This window comes from Coenobita brevimanus, chromosome 46 (assembly GCF_032717465.1).
Source record: "Coenobita brevimanus isolate Jiangsu-jjx chromosome 46, ASM3271746v2, whole genome shotgun sequence".
Taxonomy (NCBI): domain Eukaryota; kingdom Metazoa; phylum Arthropoda; class Malacostraca; order Decapoda; family Coenobitidae; genus Coenobita; species Coenobita brevimanus.
The window spans coordinates 14,909,001-14,932,112 of NC_136999.1; the positions used below are offsets into that span (position 1 = coordinate 14,909,001).

Sequence of the window (23,112 nt, forward strand, 5' to 3'; positions counted from 1 at the left end):
ATTATACTGTACATTATATTTGTTTTCCACATACCTTGTAATTCTTTTCATAGTCTACGCGCATTTGGTGTTTTTTCTCACACACTCAGAGCACTACCATTCTCTTTTCTCGCGTGGCAAGATATTCGCACCGTGTCATTTCACTTACGGTAGTATATTTTCTCGCACACTCAACGCCCTACCGTTCTCTTTTCTCGCACAGCAAGATATTCGTGCCGTGTCCTTTCACTTGTATAATTTCTCGCGCGCACACACACACACACACACACACACACACACACACACACACATATATATATATATATATATATATATATATATATATATATATATATATATATATATATATAACTTATTTTACTTCACATACAGTACTATTATAGTATCACCAACAGTAGTTTCTCATCATATTACACTTACTTATGAAATAATTATCATTACATATTATTTACAGTTATATACATTTCACTTGCGTCTTTTATCGCACACACCAGGTAGTTCAGAAGAGGAGTAGGGTGTGGTATTCTCTGAAGCTGGGTGTAAGGCACAGCCCACATCACACTCCACACACTGGTAACGCGAGTCCTTTCCCTGTTTTCTGGGCAAAACTGTGCTGTGTTGGCACACGTGACACCTGTGTTGGCGATTCATCTTTGTGTCTGGCGCCGTCACTAACTCTGGGAAATGATGTTCGGTGAGGCAAAGGAGATTTTCCACATTAACTGGATGTTTTCTTGGGGCACGATCAGGGCCACGGATGCCAATCACCTCCCTGCACAGCTCCCTTATGAAGTCCTTGGAAGTGTCGCTGGATCCTGTGGTGTGGGCGTGGAGGAGGTGATCATTCAAAACTGTTACATCCAGCAGGTGAAAGAACAGTTTCTTTACCACTTCATCATGGGCCTGGCACACTCTACGCTTGTTATCATTGCATCCGACTGGTCTACCTGATGCATATTGATGCTGTAATCAATCAAGCCTCAGGTTTCCAGATATGCACACGTCTTTCACTACGGTAATCGATGTTCTTTGTGATATGCATCACGGGACGATGAACTGTTGAAAGGAGGTTTACCTCGCTGCTGTGGTGCCAGGTAGTGGTGAGGATATTGTTAGCTTAATAAAACACTTCCTCCTTCCATTCCAATTTCCTGCCCACCTGTACCATGTGCCACCTGGTTTTCTTCACTGTACAGCAGATGCCAGTCTCTTGCTGCTGCAAATACCGAGTGAGAAGTGTGCTAGTGTACCAGTTGTCCAGGTACAGGAGGGGCCCACGATTAAGGTACGGCTGCATCATTGTTTTCACAAGTGCACAAGACAAACCGATAGTCCTATCCTCTGAGTTTCTGTGTGCACCGGTGTACAGGACTATGTCTTGCACATACCCGGTCCTGCAGTCACACATGACGAAAATTTTGAACCCAGAGCAGTGTCTTTTGCTTGGGATATATTGCCTGAAGGCAATGTTCCCCCTCTATAACACGAGACTTTCGTCTATGACCAGGTCTCTATAAGGAGTGAAACATGATGAGAATCGCACCCTCAGGTGATCAAACACTAGGTGAATTCAGCGCATCCTGTCGGTGTTGCATATGTTGCTGGGGTCCTCAGTATTGCAAAAAATGGAGCCAGCTGAGAATATACTGGAGTCTGTCTCTCCCCATAACTCTTCCAAAGAAGGGTGTTGACATGAAGTGGTCAACAGTCCAGTATGAAGACAACTGATTCTTTTTTTATTAGTCCCATCAATAGAACTAATGCCAGGAACAGGTACATCTCATCGACATCAAACAGCTGGCTCTGGGGTGTTTGTGGGGCTGTGCCACGGCAGAATGCTGCATACGTGTTCAAAAGTATGCAGATTCTGGGAATCAACTCATTTGTAAAGAAGTTTTTGAAGAAATCAATCCTCCTGGAGGACTGATTCAACTCGGGGACAGTACAGCCTGCCGTGGCCCCACAAGTAAATGATTGGTGCATGGGAACAAAATTGCTCCCATTTTCCCACTCCCACGACACTTCATCCTCTGCTTCACAGTCTCCAACATCACCATCACTGTTCCTGTCATCAGGATGGGGAGGAAAATCGGAGGCCACCTGGGGAATACTTCCCTCCTCCTCACCTTCCTCATGGCTATCACCTTTGTTCCCCATTCCTTTCCCTATTCCTTTCCCCTTCCCCTTCTCCTTTCCTTTCATACCCACACAACACATATAGGAGGAGGAAACACTCGAATTTTGGCAAATATTTGAAATCGTGCACATACATGTACATCAATGGCACTGTCCGTGCATATAGGGGCTGACATACATGTACGTCAATGGCAATGGCACGGGGCTGGTTAATCATACTATAGTCTTTCTGGTCAGGGTGAAGTGGGGAGACAAAGCCTGGGAATATGGGTTGAGACACTGAGAAATGGTCGGGCACCGCTGAAGAAATTAATGTGTCCTCCAAAGATATTCACGGTAAGTTCATCGCCAGCTGCAGAAGTAGTATTTATGTTAGTCACACCACCAATGCAGAAATGAGTGGGTTAAACAGAGTGGAGTAGGCAGGATTGCAGCGCGTTTGTTCTAACATACTGAAGATCGCTAACCCCTTCCACCTAAGTCGATGGGCAAGTGTATTCAGACAGGAGAGTTGATTTGACAAGTAACCAAGGAGACTCATTCTTACCTCATAACTAAGGGTTCATCGATTTCATGAAGACGACTAAGGATTCAAGTTGTGGAGGTGGTCTAGTTCCGTCCAGTGAAAACAAGCTGACTGTAGTGACTAAGGAGGTTCATCCCTACATCGTAACCACGGTTCATCGAATTTAATGCAACTGAGATCTAGTATTTCAGGTTTGTGGGAGTGGGCCAGATCCGTCAAATAAAAGTAAACCTACTTTACCTGGGACAGTGATGGGGAAAGAATATTCTGTGATGATAGACATTTCAACTCAGCGAATAAGATTTTTTTATGCGAGGAAGAAGGAACCAAAGGCCATGAGCCCACAATAACAGTTCCCTCCAAGAGAAAAACAAAATACAATAGAGAGCCAAATTCAAGATTCGATTTTCGAGATGCCTGGACACACTGCGTTTGAAAGACTGGAGATCATAGGCAGCAGGTAATGCAGACAGAGAGAGACAGTTCCAGAGTTGACCTGTTGCATAAATGAAAGCCTGGGAGTAACAGTTAACTCTTGCATTAGAGAGTTGGACAGAAAAGGGATGAAACTTTGCTGCTAGACGGGTGCTACGCGCCCGTCTTAGAGCTCGAGGAATGCATGCAGACAGTTCAGAGGAGCAGTGACCATTACAGTAGCGATAGAAAAGAGATAAAGATGCAACAGTGCGGCATAGAGACAGAGGTTGAAGGGAGTCAGTAAGAGGAGGAGAGTTAATGAGACAAAAAGCCTTTGACTCCACCCTATTGAGAAGAGCTGTATGTGGAGAGCCTCCCCACACATGAGAGTTGTACTCCACACAGGGGCAGATAAAACCCCTGTATAGAGTCAACAATTGTGCAGGGGTAAAGAAAGAATGGAGTCGGGTTAGCACACCCAATCTCTTGGGAGCAGATTTTACAAGAGATGTAATATAATCTTTCCAAGATAAGTCCCGAGTAAATGAAACCCCAAGCATGTTCAAGGAAGATGCAGGATTAAGCTGAATATTATTAAACATTACAGGGTATACCTGTGGAAGATATTCTCGGGTTGATAGGTGTAAGAATTGAGTCTTAGATGCATTAAAAACAACCAGATTATTTTTACCCCAGTCAGAGATACGAGCCAAGTCAGACATTAGGTGTGCCATAGCCTCATCCTTTGTTTGTTGAAGTAACTGCTGAGATGGGCATTGTGGGAACTGAATGGAAAGGTGAAGGGTGAAGTCATCAGCGTATGAATGGTTAGGGTTAGATGTACAGCTTAGAAGGTCATTGATGAATACAAGGAAGAGAGTTGGTGATAGAACAGAGCCCTGAGGAACACCACTGTTGATAGATCTAGGAGAAGAATGATGGCCGTCTACACCAGCGGCTATAGAACGACCAGAAAGGAAGCTAGGGATGAAGGCACAGATAGAAGGATAGAAACTGTAAGAGGGCAGTTTGGAAATTAAAGATTTATGCCAGACTCGATCGAAAGTCTTTGAGATGTCAAGAGCAATGGCAAAGTTTTCGCCAAAGTCCCGAAAGGAGGATGACCAGGAGTCTGAAAGGTATGTGAGAAGATCGCCAGTGGAGCGTCCCTGACGGAACCCGTACTGACGATCAGAAAGAAGGTTGTGATAGGAAAGATGTCTTAATATTTTTCCATTGAGATTTGACTCGAAAACTTTTGAAATACAGGACGTTAAAGCAATTGGACGATAGTTGGAGGGTTGGGAGTGGTCACCCTTCTTTGGGACTGGCTGAATGAGAGCAAACTTCCAGCAAGAAGGAAAGATACAAGTTGACAAAGGCGAAAGAGTTTGCCTAGGCAGGGTGTAAGCACAGAAGCACAGTTCTTGAGAACATCAGGAGGGACCCCATCAGGCCCATATGCCTTGTTAGTATTGAGGCCAGTGATGGCAGAAAATACATCAGCTGAAGAAATTTTAATGTCAGCCATGAGGAAGTCAGAGGGGGGAAGTGATGGAGGAACACACCAGAATCGTCTAAGGTGGAATTGGAGGAGAAAGTCTGTGCAAAGAGATCTATTTTATCAGTAGAAGAAATAGCTACAGAACCAACAGAGTAGAAAAGAGGAGGGAAGGATGATGAGGTAAAGTTGTTAGAAAGGTTTTTGGCAAGGTGCCACAAGGAGCGGGAAGAATTCGAGTTGGAGAGTTGGGAGCATTTTGTATGGATGAAATTATTTTTAGCAGAGCGAAGAACAGACTTAGCACGATTTCGGGCAGAAACGTAAAGATGATGTGATTCAGAGGTGGGTTGGCTCCGGTACCTTTTGTAGGCCCTCTCCTTGTTGCGGACAGCATTAGAACAAGCATGATTAAACCAAGGCTTTCTTGCATTAGTCAAAGGATATGAGAAAGGAATGTATGCTTCCATGCCCGAGAGAATAACCTCTGTAATGCGCAAGGCACACTCAGATGGCTCCCGGCCATGGAAGCAATAATCATTCCAGGGAAAATCAAAGAAGTACTGCCTAAGGGCCTCCCAATCCGCGGCTCCAAAATGCCACAGACAACGTTTCCCTGGAGGGTCCACAGGCCTTACCGGAGCGATAGGACAGGTTAAATGATAAGGTTGTGATCGGAGGAGCCCACCGGAGAGAAAAGATAAACAGTGTAAGCGGAAGGATTAGTTGTAAAGAAGAGGTCAAATATGTTGGAGCTCTCTCCAAGGCGGTTTGGGATACGGGTAGGGTGATGTACAAGCTGCTCTAGGCCATTGAGGACAGAAAAGATGTAGGCTTGTTCACCAGGTGGATCAGTGAAAGGACAGGATGTGGGTTATGGATTGTTCCTGTAAATTTACCGTAGGAACAAGGAAAGATTGGAGAGGTGGCGAAGACTGGACGGAAGAGGGGTCGCATCCTGAGGGGCTTAGGATATTTTTTAACACTTCACATTCCACTTCATTATCCTCTTGAATATTACCCTTCATTATCCTCATGCACACTGCACTTCATTATCTTCTTGCACATTCCACTTCATTATCCTCTTGACCATTACTCTTCATTATCCTCATGCACATTAAACTTCATTATCCTCTTGCACATTCCATTTCATTATCCTCTTGCACATTCCATTTCATTATCCTCTTGCACATTCCATTTCATTATCCTTTTGCACATTACACTTCTTTATCCTCTTGCTCATTGCACTTCATTATCCTTTTGCACATCACATTTCATTATCCTCGTGCATGTCACTGATGCAAAATATGTCGATATTAACATGTGAGAAAGAGGTGCTGCGAAGTCTCCTACGCCACTTACTTCATGGGCCAAGCTGGAATGGTGCTGGGTGGCAGAACGGATCGGAAACAGTATATCGTGTAAAGATGGCAGTGTAGGTTGGAGGTTATTGACAGAATGAAACGATAATCCAGATAAAGTACAATGAACGTAAAAGTTCTGGCTACTGAAAAGACTTTTAGGGAGAAAAAAAAAAAATCTTTGCAGTAATAAGACTTTCATTATAAAATTTGACAAAAGAGCCTATAAGTTGTGGTATGTGTACACTCAGTCATCCGTGACGACTCACTGTCAGCTGAATAAAATCGTCTGTCGTCAGCTGGAAAACACTACTAGAGCTGTTTAAACCATGAAAAAGTTAATAGTGATAGTACTAACACTCAGGCTCTTATGCCTAGCTCTCAGCTGATTAAAATCGTCTGGTGTCAGCTGAAAAAAGAATATTAAATTTGTACTGGTGCAGCGGACTAGGAGTTATATGGGCCAGAAATCCTTAAATGACAACTGCGCATGCTCAACTGATGACGCCACACTGATGACGTTATGGGTGCTCCTCCCACCTCCCTCTGTATCAAGCCATGCTAGTTTAAGTGATTTATAAATATTAGGGGAGCTTGCCCGGCCTGGGGGTGAAACCCCCCAGGTAGCTAGAGAGAGTAAAGATATTAATCTAACCTAACCAAACATCTTTACAAAGAACCAGCACAGGGGGAGGTGGGCAGGCCATTCGTGTTGATATCAGTGGCACAGTACAGTATTCTTTTGGGAACCTGTGGTTCGAGGGAACGCCTGCTCCTACATAAGAAATGGAAGTTTATGGTGAAAGTATTAACGCAATCAGTTCCCCCTACTCGCTGTTATTAAAAGAAAAAAAATCTGGTGGAATATAAAATTAGAGTTGTCCCGATCATAGGAGACCGTAACAGCACTCAGGCTGCTGCACTTTCTCCCAGCTGAATAGAATAGTCTGTGGATACGCTGGAAAATTATACTAGAGTTGTTCCACCCATGACATTATTAATAGTCCTATGGGGTGGTACTACTACTCTGCGACCAGGTTCTGTTAGAAAGAACACTGCCACAGTATTCCCTGCGTGTCGTAAAAGGCGACTAAAAGGGGCGGGGTGAGGGGACTAGGGACCCCCTCCTCTGTATTTTAGTTCCTAAAACGAGACAGGCCAGAGAAAGGGATGAGGGATGGAGTTATCCCCGTACCCTGAAGATTGGGTCTATGAATGTGCGTGGATGTAGTACGATTGAGGCTAAAAGGGAGGAGATTGGGAGAATGTTTGTGAGAAGAAGGTTGGAGGTGTTAGCTCTGAGTGAAACGAAGATGAAAGGGAAGGGTGAGTCTATGTTTGGAAGTGTGAATGGAAGATTGTCAGGTGTTGATAGAGGAAGGGCAAGAGAAGGTGTGGCCTTGTTAGTGAGTCCGGAAGTACAGCAGTGTGTGATTGAATGGAAGGAGGTGTCATAGAGACTGATGTGGGTGAAAGCGAAATTTGAACTTGAGTTGTGGGTGTTTGTGAGTGCATATGGGCCTGGTAGTGAAAGGGATGATGAAGAGAGGGAGTCCTTCTGGAATGATGTTGATGAGTGTCTGCAGAGCTTTGGACCGAATGTGAATGTGGTAATGATGGAAGATCTGCATGCTAGAGTGGGAAATGTAGCAGTTGAAGGTGTAGTTGGTATGCATGGTGTGCCTGGAAGAAATGAAAATGGGGAACGAATGATAGCGATGTGTGCTGAGCGAGAGATGGTGATTGGAAATACGCTGTTTCAGAAGAAAGATATTTATAAGTATACATGAGTGAGACAGGAGGGTGGAAGGGTTGTTGATAGAGCTTTGATGGACTGTGTGGTTGTGTCTAGGAATGTAATAGGAATATTGTTGAATGTGATGAATGTGAGAGTTCTGAGAGGGGAGGGTGGAGGTATGTCTGACCACTACCTGGTGGAGGGAAAGTTAAGAGTAGGTAAGAGATGGGTGACTGCTAGGACGGTTAGGTGTGGCAGGGAGGTTTTGAAAGTGAGTTGGATAAAAGAGAGAAAAACATAGAGTATCAGGAGAAATTGAAAGACGAGTGGAACGCAGTGAAAGATCAGGAAAATGGCAGTGTGGAGGAGGAATGGCAGTTGTTTAAGAGTGCTGTGGTGAGGCATGCAGAAGTGGTGTGTGGTGTGAGACGTGTGGGTGGTGGTGTAAGAAAAGGAAGTGAATGGTGGTGCGAGGAAGTATGTATGGCTGTGGCTGAGAAGAGACGTGCATATGAAGTGTGGCTGGAGAGGAAGGATGAGATGTCATATGAAAGGTATAAGGAAAAGAGAAATAGGGCGAGAAGGGCTGTGCGTGATGCTAAAGTGGCAGCAGATGAGAGGTGGAGTAGGCGGCTGACAGAGTTTTCAACAGAATAAGAAAATGTTGTGGAAGGAGGTGAAAAGTGTGCGAAAGGGAGAGTCTGGGAAGGAAGAACAAGTAAAAGTAGAGGATGGAAGGATTTTAATTGAGATGGATGCAGTAAGGAAGAGATGGGCAGAGTACGAGTATCTTGAAAGATTGTTAACTGTAGAGGAGGAAAGGGTGGCTGAGATTGTGTCGGATGGAAGGGTGCAAGGAATAAATGTGTTGGGAGAGTTGAATGATTCTTGATCACGAAGGAGGAAACAGAGAAGGCAGTAAAGGAGATGAAAACAAGGAAAGCTGCAGGTACGGATGGGTGTGCTGTGGAATGCCTGAAGGGTGGTGGAGTGACTATTGTTGACTGGTTAGCAAGATTGTTGAATGTGTGCTTTGTGAAAGGTATGGTGCCAATTGACTGGGAAAGTGCTTGTGTGGTTCCGTTGTATAAAGGCAAGGGTGATAAGTATGAATGTACTAGCTTTAGGGGTATAAGTCTGTTGAGTGTTGTAGGTAAGGTTTCTGGTAGAGTGTTAATTATGAGAGTTAGAGAGGGTACAGAGGGAGTGATTGGTGATGAGCAGTGTGGCTTTAGGAGAGGGAGGGAATGCATGGATCAGGTGTTTGCTGTGAGACAAGTGTGTGAAAAGTATTTAGCAAAAGGGAAGGATGTGTTTTGGGCATTCATGGATTTAGAGAAAGCGTATGATAGAATTGATAGGGAGGCTTTGTGGACTGTTTTAAGATTGTATGGACTTGATGGTAGGTTACTAAAAGGGGTGAAAAGTTTTTATGTAAATAGTAAAGCGTGTGTAAGAGTTGCAAATGCTGTGAGTGATTGGTTTCCGTGAGAGTGGGGCTGCGACAGGGATGTGTGATGTCACCTTGGTTGTTTATTATTTACATGGATGGTGTTGTAAGGGAGGTGAATGCAAGCGTTTTAGGTGGAGGTCTGAGTCTGGTCAATGTTGATGGTGGAGAGTGGAATCTGAAGCAGCTGCCGTTTGCAGATGATACTGCACTGGTGGCTGATTCAGGGAAGAAATTGAGACAGTTGGTAGAGGAGTTTGGAAGGGTGTGTGAAAGAAGGAAATTGAAAGTAAATGAGAATAAGAGTAAAGTGATGAAGTGTACAAGGTTGGTAGATGGTAGGGGGATGAATATAGTTTTGAATGGCGAGTTGCTTGAGGTGGTAGAGTGTTTTAAATATCTAGGGTCACATGTTGCTGTGGATGGAAGAATAGATGCAGAAGTGAAGTTTAGAATAAATGAAGTAGGAAAGGTGGTGGGAGGAATGAAAAAAGTGTTTAGATGTCGTTCACTTAGAATGGACGTAAAGAGAAGGCTGTGTGAGGGTGTTGTGGTACCGACTGCGTTATATGGGGCTGAAACATGGAATATGGGTGTAGCAGAGAGGAAAAGTTTGAATGTAATGGAGATGAGGTGTCTGAGGAGTATGTGTGGAGTGACTCGTATGGATCGAGTGCGAAATGATGAAGTGCGAAGGAGAACTGGAGTTGTTCGGGAGATGGCTAGCAGAGTTGAGCAGAGGGTGTTGCGATGGTTTAGGCATATGGAGAGAATGGATAATGAGCAATTGGTGAAAAAGATAACTAGATCTGATGTGAGAGGTGTAAGGCTGAGAGGAATGGATGGACAGTGTGAAGAGAGCGCTGGATACGATGGATGGACAGTGTGAAGAGAGCGCTGGATACGATGGATGGACAGTGTGAAGAGAGCGCTGGATACGATGGATGGACAGTGTGAAGAGAGCGCTGGATGCGAGAGGGATGTCTGTTGAGCAAGGAAGAGTGGCTGTGCGTGACAGAAATTAATGGAGAGAAATTGTGAATGAATACGTGGTGACGCAGCCCTGAGGGGATATTCTCCTGCATTTGGTCTAGTGAGCTTGTCAGGTCAGGTGCGGGTAAGGGGATGTGTCTGTTATGATGTGGCAGGGGTAAACCAGCTCTGCTGTTGGGCCCTGCTGTGGATGTCATTGATTGCATTGCGCAGTTGACCCTTGTGCGGTGTGGTGCGGTGAGGATGTGTCCATTCTTCCCTTTGGGGCTAAGATGCGAATGGATGTGTTTGAATGGATGAGTAAATGGAGAGTGTGTCGTCCTGTCTCGGCTACCTCCCTTTCCTTGGGGGAAGCAGCCTAGGTATATAGATAGATAGATAGCTTGTAAATGAGATAGAACAGATGTGTTAAGTGAGTCTGATCTGGCTCTGTCATCGAGTGTAGCTTCGATCATACATGGTGATACTTAATCTAAGGAAAATCAGTTACGATTACAAACATATTCAGTGCCGGTGATCTAAACCCAGATGATAAGAGTCCGGCAAGCACCATAAGGCTACGTTTGCTTGATTGTGGTATAGTGGAACGTTGCCTGATTGTGTTCTAACAGTCAAGAGTATTCCGGCGTTTGATCATCAGCACAATCCAGGAGGATAAATGTTAGTTAAACCTTCATTTATTTCTGTTTTCGTCGTCAGTAAAGTGTAATAAATAGACTGAATACCAAAACCTCTTAAGCACTGAAAATATACCTTAGTAAGTGTAGCATATCTGACGTGAATAAATCACAAAGGAGGAGGTGTTAAGAATATGCTAAGCCTCTCGGACCACATTTAACTGTGTGTAGCAATTCTAACCTATGAAGCAAAAAGGAATCACAGAGGAACTGTTGTTGCAACTTCTCCAGAGCTCCTTAGATTATAGCTCAATCTGCATAGCGTCTATTGGTGAATCAAGTGAATTACAAAGGAACTAGTGTTAATAAATCTCCAGAGCTAGTAGGAATGCAACTCAACGTATGTAGCACATCTGACCTGGGTTTGTCATTAAGTGTGGCCAGGGTTCCTTTTGGCAGCACCTTATCTATCTCAGCTTGCATCTTGCGCTGCGCCTGTGGATAGGCGGCTAGGTAGTAGATCATCCAGGTGAGTGTGCTGGAGGTTGTCTCACTACCAGCAAAGAACAGGTCCATAATCAGAAGTTTCAGATCCTTTTCTGTAAGGGTAAGATGTTTCTTTCATTAGCCAACAAAAGGTTCTCTTCTTGTTTCATTGAACTATTACTGACCAGAGTTAATGCGCAAGAATTTCGCCAGGAAGGGCACTTGGCACAAAATCCTATGTATACTGGCTCATAGTTGCAAAGTCTTTAGGTCAAAATTTTAAGGTTCCTCCTTTGCTTAGCTTTCAGAAATGCCCAACACTATCCTCAGTGTATGACTGAGCACACACACAAAAAAAGATAACTACCATTCTCGTAAGGCAAAATCACTGACCGACAAAGGTATTATCGGGGTCATCCTTCCTCTGCTCCATCTCAATCAGGTAGCCGTCAATCAAATCCCTCGGGTTGTCTCGGTCAAGTGTGGCTCGGTGTTCCGCGACCTCCTCCTGTGGTTATGATTTAGTCATTGGCACATAAACCTGTCTCTGGCGTCACTCCCTGGGTGTCAGTTTCTCCACTCACCAATTTCCCCCCTGGGACTTACTGTTTTCTTCCATTCACAATCTCCCTTGGGAGAGGGGTGGAGAAATATTTCCTCAGTATCCCTGCTTGTCGTAAGAGGCAACTGAAAGGGTTCTTTTTGTCTCCAATCTTTCCTAACTGTCAGGTTTTTCTCTTCTGTCGTACCTCTCTTTTCGATATTTCCGTGATTCTTCCGGCCTCAGTTATCCTCTCTACTTCTGTTAAGCATTTGATCTCATGACATGAATAGTTTAAGGACATCCCAATGAAGTCATTATATCTTTTATACAAACAATCTGTACCCTTCAGCTTATCTTAAAACTGCCCTTTAGTTTCTATTTAGCCTCTGTTGTGTCCTCCCAACTCGATACCTTCAAATTATAACATGCTGTCATGTGGTCTTTGGAATCTGGCATTTGGAATTCATTGGCTGTCTCATTCCTGCATTGACAAATACTTCCCCGTGGACCTATTTATTCACATGGACCTATTTCCCTCATGGACCTATTTTCACTCATGGACATAATTTCCATAGAGACCTGTTTATTCCCTGTAGACATATATTTATCATGGACCTAATTTGTCTCTTGATCAATTTTCCCCATCGACCTATGTTTTACCATGGCTCTATCATCCCTCATGAACGAAATTTCCTCTTGAGCCTATTTTCTCCTTCAAACAAATTTTCTCCTTGGACGTATTTTCCCAACTGACATTTTTCCCTCTAACATTTTCAACACAGACCTATTATTTCCATGGGGAAACACTTATGCCTATGTACACCTGTTTTTCCCACTGACCTATTTCTCCCACGGATCTGTTTTTGCCTACTGGACCTATATTCTTACTTGGACCCATTTTCCTTGGGACATAATATATTTCCCACGGTTTTATTTCCCCACACGAACGCATTTCCACCATCGACCTAGTCACCCCATGTATATATTCCTCATGGACTTATTTTCTCACTGCCCACCCACTCGCTCATCCACCTACATAACCATAATCTCGCCCGGCGTATTCTGTCTCAAAAGCAGGACGATGCACAAACAATGACTCAGCAAACTCAGCAAGTCAACACACACACACACACACACACACACACACAGAGCAGATTTAATGGTATGGGTTAATGGTAATATGTGCTTGACGTGACATAAATAGAGAAAGCTTTGACATTTTGCCCATTTTGGGAATGTAAAGACTCATTCATGGTAGCCCAGAGCATTCAAGGGTACCGGCCCCGCCCGGTGCGAGACCATATCGCCACCAAACCGCTATTTTTTTTTTTATTGCAAAATAAGTTATGTATCATTATCACATGTCAAAAAATTCTGTTTCACCAAACCGTGCTGATTTTTGTCCATTGATCTTCACCTTCCGCAGACTACTCTCAGTTTCGAACTTCTCCATTCTTCAAAATATAAACTGAATTGAATTTCCTCATTGATCTTGACACTGACCTTTCACTGCAACCTTGATCTTTGACTGATTGTTCGCAAAATCGAATCACTTCATCTTAGTTATAGCATGAACCCTTCCACAAAGTTTAGTTTACTTTGGATATAAACTGTGTTTGTTGCCCTTACCATGTGACTTCGACCTTTGATCTAAGCTTCTATAATACGTCTTGTTGGTTGATCCTCAGCTCATCCAGCAATTGTAACAAAAACAGATCAAAAGTAACTTAGTTGCTTTGGTCATACGTGGAAACACGTTTCAAACCAAACTACATTAATCTTGCCTTGTGACCTTGAACGTTCACAGTTGTTCTCAGAATCGATTTCCTTCGTTCTTGCTTCACTCTTAATCTTTCAACCGAGTTGACCTTGCCCCGTAACTCTGGCATTTAACCTTTCCCAGTGACATTACCTTTGTTCCTAAAATCGAATAATTTTATCCTTGACTTACCCTCATACATTCTACAGTGAATGGTCTGAATCGGATAAAAACTTTAAGTTCAGCTTGCCGGATGACTTTGACCTCTGACCTATTGTTAAGAAACAATATGTTTACTTCTTGAGTGGCCTTCACCGCTTCCACCAGCTCGGCATAAAATCAGACAAAAACACTTTGAACTATTCTGGTAACACATGCGCATACAAGTCGAACTTTAACCTTCCCTGTGATGTTGCCGTTCGAATGACTGTACTCAGCACTAAATCACTTCATTCTTGCATTACCCTCAACCTTTTCTCAAGTTTGGTTTGAAACAGATAAGATATTTAAAATATATTTTGCTCGGTCAGACTTTGACATAGCTTTGAGACCTTGCCCTTTGACCAGTGGTCCTCAAAATCAACAATTAATATCCTCGTTGGCTGGTTCTCAACCCATCTCCTAATGCGTAACATCGGATACAAACTATGAGTTATTTTGATAAAACACACACACACACACACACACCGAGGCACCGAGGAGAGCAGATGCACGTAGCCACCGCTCTATTCCTGGCCAACTTGGCCAGTGGCATTTCCTAAATTAGTATCTTTATATGAATCAAGCTCTGTACAAGGTTAGACTAAATGGTGTTCTAATATAAAAAAGAAGAAGTTTTAAGTAAGACTTGGTCAAACAGAAAAAAAAAAAAAAACAAAAACAAAGGAGCGCAAGAATGCGTACAATCAGCTGATCGTTGTTTAGTCTACAATCTGCCCCAGGGAATGTAAGTACTATATGTGCTTTTAGTACTGCAAAATGACCACATACTTTAGTAAAACAAATTTGGAAAAAAACAGGGATAAAGGTAGAAAGCAGGATGATGATTTCTACCAAGAACTGGTTGAAATGGAGACACAATAAACTGGTGGAACGAGTACACAGCTTAGAGATGGCTTTTCAAAATGAGATTGATGAAATTAAGAAACAGATGCACTTGCAAAAGGAAGAAATAGAAAAATTAGGAAAGGAAGTCAACAAGAAAGACACAATCATAGATGAGCTATTAGTTGAAGTGGGTACACTTAGGAGGAAAATTAGTGAAATAGCAAGTACAGTAGTCAAACACAAGAATATTATGAAAGAGTTCAAAAATGATACAGAGACAATTAGGCAAGTAAGCAGTTTGATAGACCAGAGGAGTGATACTGAGGAGAAGATAACACAGGCAAATGAAGCAGTGCAAAGCTACAAAAATGATGCGGAAACCACTTATGCTGAAATGGTGAAAGTAAAGAAAGACTTGGAAACTAGGGTGGAAGAAAAAAGCAATAAAAAGGAAGTGAAAAGAATAATCCAAAATAATCCTAAGTTAGTCAGAGATTCAGTAGATATCAACAAATCTACAGTAAACACTGGTATGGAAGAGGAAAAAGTAAAAAACAAGATCTCAGGAGACAAAAAGGAGATGGTAAATGTAATGGGCATATTGAAAGAAGTATCAGAGGAAATCTGTAGTAAAGACATAGATAAAAAGATGCCTAACACAAGAGAACTGGAATTACTGAAAGAGAAGAGGGAGGAAGCAAAAACAAAAAATGAGGGAAGATCAGAGGAGGAGAAGAATAAATTTTTTTTTTACAAAGTTTATGGATTGCAGGTACGAAAGTGGTACATAAGCAGGAGGGAATAAAAAGGAGGAAAGTAGTAGAACCAAATCATGACAAGTATATAAACAAGATGATTAAGTTGATGTACTCAAATGTGGATGGAATGGTATCTATATTTTTAGAGATGAATGCGTATGTCAGACAAAATGAACCATATATAATGTGCCTAACTGAAACAAAATTAACACCAAGGATATCAAATGACATCCTAAACTTAGAGGAATATAATATATGGAGAAGAGATAGGAACTTAAATAAAGGAGGAGGAATTATATTAACTAAGAAAAATCTAAAAGTCAAAGAACTAGAACTAGATATATCCTCACAAGTAGAACTGATTGCAGTAGAGATAAATACATCTGAAGGGAAAGTAATTGTAGCCAATTTGTACATGCCACCCAGATCAAACACATGGGAAAAGAGACGAATATGAGGACCTGGCGGAGAGTACAATTCAGAGTTTAAGAGCATTATTACATAAAATGGAAGAGAAATCGGAAAGAATTATACTAACTGGAGACTTTAATACAAATATAAATTGGAATACTCTAGATATAATAGGCCAAGAAAGCTGTTGGGACCAAAAGCTCTTGGATCTTGTGCAAGAGTTTTTCCTAACCCAACATGTAAGAGAAAGCACCAGAAAAAGAGGACTCGATGTGCCCTCAATGCTAGATCTCATATTTACTAGGCAAGAAAAAGATATTGACAATATATCACCCTCCATTCGGCAAAAGCGACCATGCAGTACTAAATTGCAATTTCAGAATTGCATATGACTTAGTTAACAGCAATGAAAGTTATAAAAAGTGCCTAAACTATAATATGGGAAAGTATCATGACCTAAAGAAGTACTTCTTAGAAACTGTTTGGGAAGAGGAGCTTAGAGGACAAGATTTAAATGCTATATATGAAAAATTCTGTGAACTTTATGAAATAGGAGTCCAGAAGTACATCCCACAGCACAAAGGAGCAGAAAAGATAATAAAGAAATGTTTCAATACAGAATGTAAAAAATCAAAAGAAAAAGAGATTTGTTGTGGAATAGATACAGAAGACACAATAGTGAAAGGGCATATAATAATTACAAACAGGCAAGAAACGATTATACAAGAATAAGGAGGAAAGCCCAAAAACAGTTTGAGGAGGATGTAATAAATAAAAGTAGTGATCAAGCAAAGTTATTTTACAGCTACATCAGAAGCAAAACCAAATTAAAAAATAAAATACAATCCATTACGGACGATGGAATCACCTATACAAAAGAGAAGGATATTTGTGAAGCACTAAACAAGAATTTCCAATCAGTTTTTAAAGAGGAAAAAAAATTTGAGAGGGATTATGTGGAACATGCTTGCCCACACATACTACCAGATATACAAATATCAGAAAAAGTAATACAGGAGGATTAAGTAAATTAGACAAAGGAAAAGCAAATGGTCCTGATGAAATTTCATGTTGGGTGCTACATGAATGTGCAAAGGAGTTAAGTGAACCATTATTTTTAATTTTCAAGAAATCCTTGAGTCAAGGTAAACTACCTGAAGAAAGCAAACATTGTTCCCTTATTCAAGAGAGGGAATAGACAAAATCCACTTAACTACTGACCAGGATCACTAACCAGTGTTGTAAGCAAGGTATTAGAAAAGCTTATAAGAAAACCTTGGGTAAATCACCTAGAAGAACACAGTATGATAACAGAAAGACAGTTTGGTTTCAGAAAAGGAAAATCATGTGTTACTAATCTGTTGAGCTACTATGACAGAGTGACAGACACATTACAGGAAAGAGAAGGATGGGTGGACAGTATCTATTTAGATTTCAAGAAAGCATTTGACACAGTACCACACCAAAGACTTTTATGGAAACTGTACCATCAAGGAGGAATTCGAGGCAAACTGTTTTGTTGGATGCAAGATTTTCTCATGAAAAGAGAAATGAGAACAGTACTAAGGGGAAATTAGTCATCATGGAAAGAAGTGACTAGTGGAGTACCACAGGGCTCAGTGCTGGCACCAATCATGTTTTTAGTGTATATAAATGATATAGAGTGTAACACTGGAAATGAGAGCTATCTAAATATGTTTGCAGATGATGCAAAAATACAAAGGAGAATTACTAACACAGACTCTTGTAAAGAGCTACAAGAAGAATTAAATAAACTTCATGAATGGTGTAATACATGGCAAATGGAATTCAATGTGGACGAGTGTCATGTAATCAAGTTTGGTAAAAGTAGAAAAAGACCTGATTGGGATTATACATTAGGAAATGAAACCCTACACAGATCAGAAAGAGAGAAGTACCTACCTAGGTGTGATTATCAATAACTGACTATCTCCGGCTGACCACATCAATGAGAAGGTACGGAACATGTATACACTGCTTGCCAATATGAGAATAACATTCACATACATAAATGAAGACATGCTAAGAAAGATAATAACATCATTCATCAAACCAACCCAGGAGTATGCATCAGCAGTCTGGAGTCCTTATCTCAAAAAACACATAGACAAGATTGAAAAAGTTCAAAGGGCCGCTACAAGATGGGTACCAAGCTTAAGGGATCTAAGCTATGAAGAAAGACTAAATAATCTGAATCTACCAACACTACGGGAGAGAAGGAAAAGAGGAGATATGATTATGGTATATAAATGCATATCAGGGAAGAAGAAAATAAACTTAAATGATTACTTAACCTATGGGGAAGCATCAGCAAGAGGACACTGCAAAAAACTGCATAAGAAGAGAGGTGATAAAGTCGTAAGGAAATTTAGTTTCCCAAATAGAACAACTGATCAGTGGAATGCACTAGCGAATGAAATATTGTGTGCCAAAACAATTCACAGATTTAAGGATATGTACGATAAATATGGTTTAAGACACGGGACAGTACGAGCTTGACTCATTCCCGTAAATTAGGTAAGAGCAATTAGGTAAGAACACACACAGACACACACACACACACACACACACACTCAAGACATAATACCCACTCTTGCTTCGCAAAATCTCAGTTCGGTGGATAGGCCCAAATGCCATGAGAAAATAAAATCTACTCACATCGATAAATTGAAGAAAGGTTTCCCTAAGTGCAGTCATACGATCAAGGGCGAAGAGGCGTTTCATTAAAAAGGCTGGCAGGACTTTATGCAGCCAGGGTAAGAAATCAGGCACCGCCACGTATCCGAAGATTTTAACAAGGTCACTGATAATCTTCTCAAACTCGATCAGCTTAGGGTCGGTCACCGAAAACTGCTTACCTGAAAAACAGAACAAGGATATTAGTCTATAATATTATACCTGCCTTTGAGGAACGTGCATGTAGTGGAGCTGTTGGAACGAAACAGATGCGGTATACATTCGGGAACCAACCTCATATTTTCTTGCACCCCGCCGTAGGGATGGAGCTTGGTGAGGCTCCGTCTACCACAGAGGAGTGTCGGTTCCCTACATGGTGTATGTATTGTTTATACAGTGTCAGTAGGACGACCCCACAGAAGCAGGTTCTTACCAGTGGTCCAGGGGTCTGATACACCAAAAAGACTGGGGCCAAACAACAACAACGAGTCGTAAATACATAGTTAGCTAGCTCCATATTACCTCTGATGATGTGTACGATAGGTAACCAGTTTACACCTTTGGCTTTACCACATTGGGAACAACACTAGTGTCTCTGTAACATTATCCAGAGATAATTGATATTGTGCCAGCGCATAAAGCTAATAAGCAACAGCAATTTCTTTTGAATAGTTGTCCTGAGAAAAAATCGAGGCAGTGAAGGGTAAACGATATTATATTTTTATCGCCATTTTCGGGCATATTTTATACATTATCATGGCTTCATTTTTTCGTCTGTAGTACATTGCAGGAAGAATAAGAAAAAATCTCAGGTCACGCTCGAACAATTCTTAACTGTGTGAGGACATTACGTTTTCTGGGTCAAAGAAATCCTTTCACTTTATTTGTGAAGTGGACAAAGACTGTCAGCCACTCCAGGAAAACCCTCTTCCATCTCTCTTTTGTGCGACTTTTTTATCAACAGTTTGTAAAATCCCCCATAGCACTGACTCCAAGCAACAGACATTTCAGTGTGTGCCTTTACAACCCTATCACAAATTCTTTACGGTCACTGAGACAGCGAAGAGAAAATGTTTCATGGTTCAGCCAATAATTACGGTACAACGAAACACTGTGCACCAGGTTTTACTCCACTTCACTCATAGTCGTGGCCGATCTGATGCAGAGGTACAGTTGGAGAAATTTCCGCTCGGGACACCGCGTAGAAGGCAACAGGAGAGGCAACTAATTTGATCTGGTAACAATGTTGGGGGTAAAGGAGGGGTGGGAGGTGCGGGGTAGGTGAGGGATTGGGGGTAGTGGGGGTAGCTGTGTGGTGGGAGGGGTGGGACGTGAGGGATGGCGGGGTAGTGGGAGTAGCTGTGTGTTGGGAGTGATGGGAGTGGGGGTAGCAGAGTGCTGGGGAGAGGCTTAGTAGCCATTTAATGTCGTAACATAATTTGCTTTGATTTTAAATAAATGTGTTTATACGATAGGGAAACACACGAAGTAGCAACAAGCTGTGAACTGATGGTTCATTACATGATGAAAAATGGTAAGTTCAGTGATCATGCAAGGCTGATATAAACACACAGACATCACCAACACGTAACCTTATATAATGATTCTCCCCCTCTCGGTATTTATAACATCCCTATTGTAACACAGACTACTATCAGATGCTTACCTCAGAAAAGTTGCTCATTCTTAATTGTAACGTAGACATGTAGTGCATGGAAAAGTATATATATAATATTCCACTTCTTCGTTGTTTCAGTGAGCTATTAGTTTTTTTTACCCCCAAAGGCATTAAAGTATGTAAGATTTTAAGACAAATGCATATTTGTTAGTTGTCAATGTCTATCTGTCTATCTATTGCCTCAATCCCTTATACGGGGTGGCCACAAACAAATCGCCTCCACGTCACCCTGTCCCCCGCCATTTTACTGCCCTGCTCCCAATTCATACCCCATTCTCTCATATACCTCTCCACTCCATCCCTCCATCTCATCCTTGACATTCCCCCCCCTCTCTCCCCGTCCACCTCACTCACATCACTCTCCTCGTCAGTGTCTCACTCTCCATCCTCTCCTCATGGCCAATCCACCTCACTGTGTTTCTCCTAATGCTTCCTATCACATCCACATCCACACCACAACGCTCCTTCACATCCTCATTTGTCAGTCTGTCTCTCCATGTGACTCTACAGGCTCCTCTCAAATAACTCATTTCCACTGCTCTCACTCTTGACTTCTGTCCCTCCAACAACGTCTAAGCTTCAATTCCATACGTCAGAGATGGTATTACAATACTGTCATGTAATAACTTTTTCACTTCCATGTTAACTTCCCTGTTTCTTATCACTGCCTTCAAGGAACCAGCAACCTTTCTTCCTTGTTGCACCCTTTCAAGCAATTCACCCTCCAACCTTCCATCCTTACTCATCACACTGCACAAGCACTTAAATGCACATTTCCCATTTCCCCCTCATCCAGCCTCACTGTACTTTCACTAACTTCACCTCTCTCGAAGACCATAACTTTACTCTTCCCTACATTCACCTTTAAATTCCGCTTCTTACACACTCTCCCAAACTCATCCACCAAGCCTTGCAGCTCCCTTTCGTCTTCACTTAACAACACAGTATCATCTGCAAACAACAGTGCAGGGAGTTTCCAAACACTGCCCTCTCTCATTAGGTCCACTTCAACATCGACTGCTCTACCTTGTATCTCTTTTACAACCCCATCCATATACAGATTGAACAACCATGGAGACATGACACATCCCTATTTCAACCCAACCTTCAAGTAGAAAAACTCACTCAGTTAACTATCCACACGCACTGCAGCCTTAGCACCCTCATACATACTCTTCACAGCATTCAACAACCTCCCATCTACTCCATATATTCTTAATACTTTCCACAATCCTTGTCTATCCACCCTGTCATATGCTTCCTCCAAATCCATGAAGGCCGCATGCTTCCTTTCTCTAGACACTTTTCCACTGAAGATCTAAGAATGAATATCTGATCTCCACAACCTCTTCCCATCCTAAATCCTCCCTATTCTTCTCCAACTGATTCCTCTGTTATTTCCCTAACTCTGTCAATAAGTATCCTATTGTATACTTTTCCTATTACACTAAGAAGACAAATGCCCCTATGATTACCACACACTTCTTTTTCCCCTTTCCCATTGTACAAGGGAATATTTATGCCTGACCTCCAATCATCTGGGACTTTACCTTCCTCCCAGGCCAACCTGCACATCTTCCACATCCATTCTAGTACTATCTCTCCCCCATGCTTCAGCATTTCACCACACACTCCATCAATTCCTGGGGCCTTCCCCATCTTGAATTTCTTCAATATTTCCACAACTTCCACCCTACTGATTCCTTCCTGTCTTCTCACCTCCCTCCTTCTCCCAGCCATTCCCCAGCCTCTGATACTCGCATTACTTTCATTCTCTATGTTCAACAATGCATTAAAGTGTTCTCTCCATTTGCCCACTTTTTCTCCCTTCTCAACTAGTAATCTACCATTTTTATCTTTCACTCCCCCTACTAACTTCTTTGCCACCTTGTCTGACTCTCATTACCTCGTTCCAGAACATTTTCTTACATTCCCTCCACTTTACACTCGAATTCCTTCTAAATTCCTCATCCACTCTCTTCTTACTCTCTCTTACTAATCTTCTCACCCCTCTCTTCCTCTCTACATTTAACTCTCTCTTCCGTCTCTCAACTTCTTCCACTTCCCTATTTCTCATCCATTCTTTATATGCTTTCTTCTTTTGTGCCACAGCCTGTCTCACCTTTTCATTCCATCATGCTGTTCCTTGCACCCCCTTCCGTCTTCTCTTCACCCCACACACCACCTCACATGCTGCACATATTTCCTCTGTGAATATCTTACACACACCTTCCACGTCCCCCACCTGCTCCAATTCATATTTACCCAGTCGCTCCTCCACTTCCCGTTTCTATTCTACCTTTTTCTCATCCTCCTGTAACCTTTCCACTCTCCTTACATCTACTCCTTCCTCCCGTCCTTCTCTTTTTCTATTTCTCCATTTTACTTGGACCTTGATTCTGACCACCACCAAGTGGTGGTCAGAAAGTCCACTCCCCCAACATCTGTATGCTCTTGCATCCATTACACATCTTCGCATCCTTTCATCCACACACACATAATCAATCGTTGCCTTCCTTTCATTCAGTTCACCATCCACCCTTCTCATCACTCGCCATGTATACCTGTGGATCATTTTATGCCTGAAAAGGGTATTTGCTATCACCAACCCCCTCCCAGCACAAATGTCCACTAAAGCACTGCCATTCTCATCTATCTCAGCAAGCACACCCCACTCACCAACTACTCGATCCACCTTCACATTCCCTACTTTACCATTCATATCACCAATCAAGAACAGTCTCTCATTCCTTTCAAACTTTTCCATGCAAACTTCCACATTTGTCCAGAACTCTGCTCTCACTCTGCTTGCACGATCTTGCATTGGCGCATACACGCACACAATCGCCCACATTTGTATTCCAACTTTCAGTCTTACCCACACAATCCTTGAACCAACTCTCTTATATTTTCCTTCCATCTGTTACTCACAACAATGCACACTCCTTCTTTTGCCCTCTCATTCTCACCTACTCCTGCACATATCCCCCATC

General features: G+C 42.2%; 1 protein-coding gene across 1 annotated transcript in view; it reads right to left on the minus strand.

Moving 5' to 3' along the window:
* Window positions 1-23,112, minus strand: part of LOC145398631 (cytochrome P450 2L1-like) — a 169,265-nt gene that overhangs the window by 91,652 nt on the left and 54,501 nt on the right. The window contains exons 5-7 of the mRNA XM_080271440.1: window positions 18,424-18,623; window positions 11,619-11,733; window positions 11,158-11,338 (exon numbers count right to left, since the gene is read on the minus strand). Of these exons, the coding sequence (XP_080127566.1) occupies window positions 11,158-11,338; window positions 11,619-11,733; window positions 18,424-18,623 (496 nt within the window). The remainder of the gene's footprint in view (window positions 1-11,157; window positions 11,339-11,618; window positions 11,734-18,423; window positions 18,624-23,112) is intronic.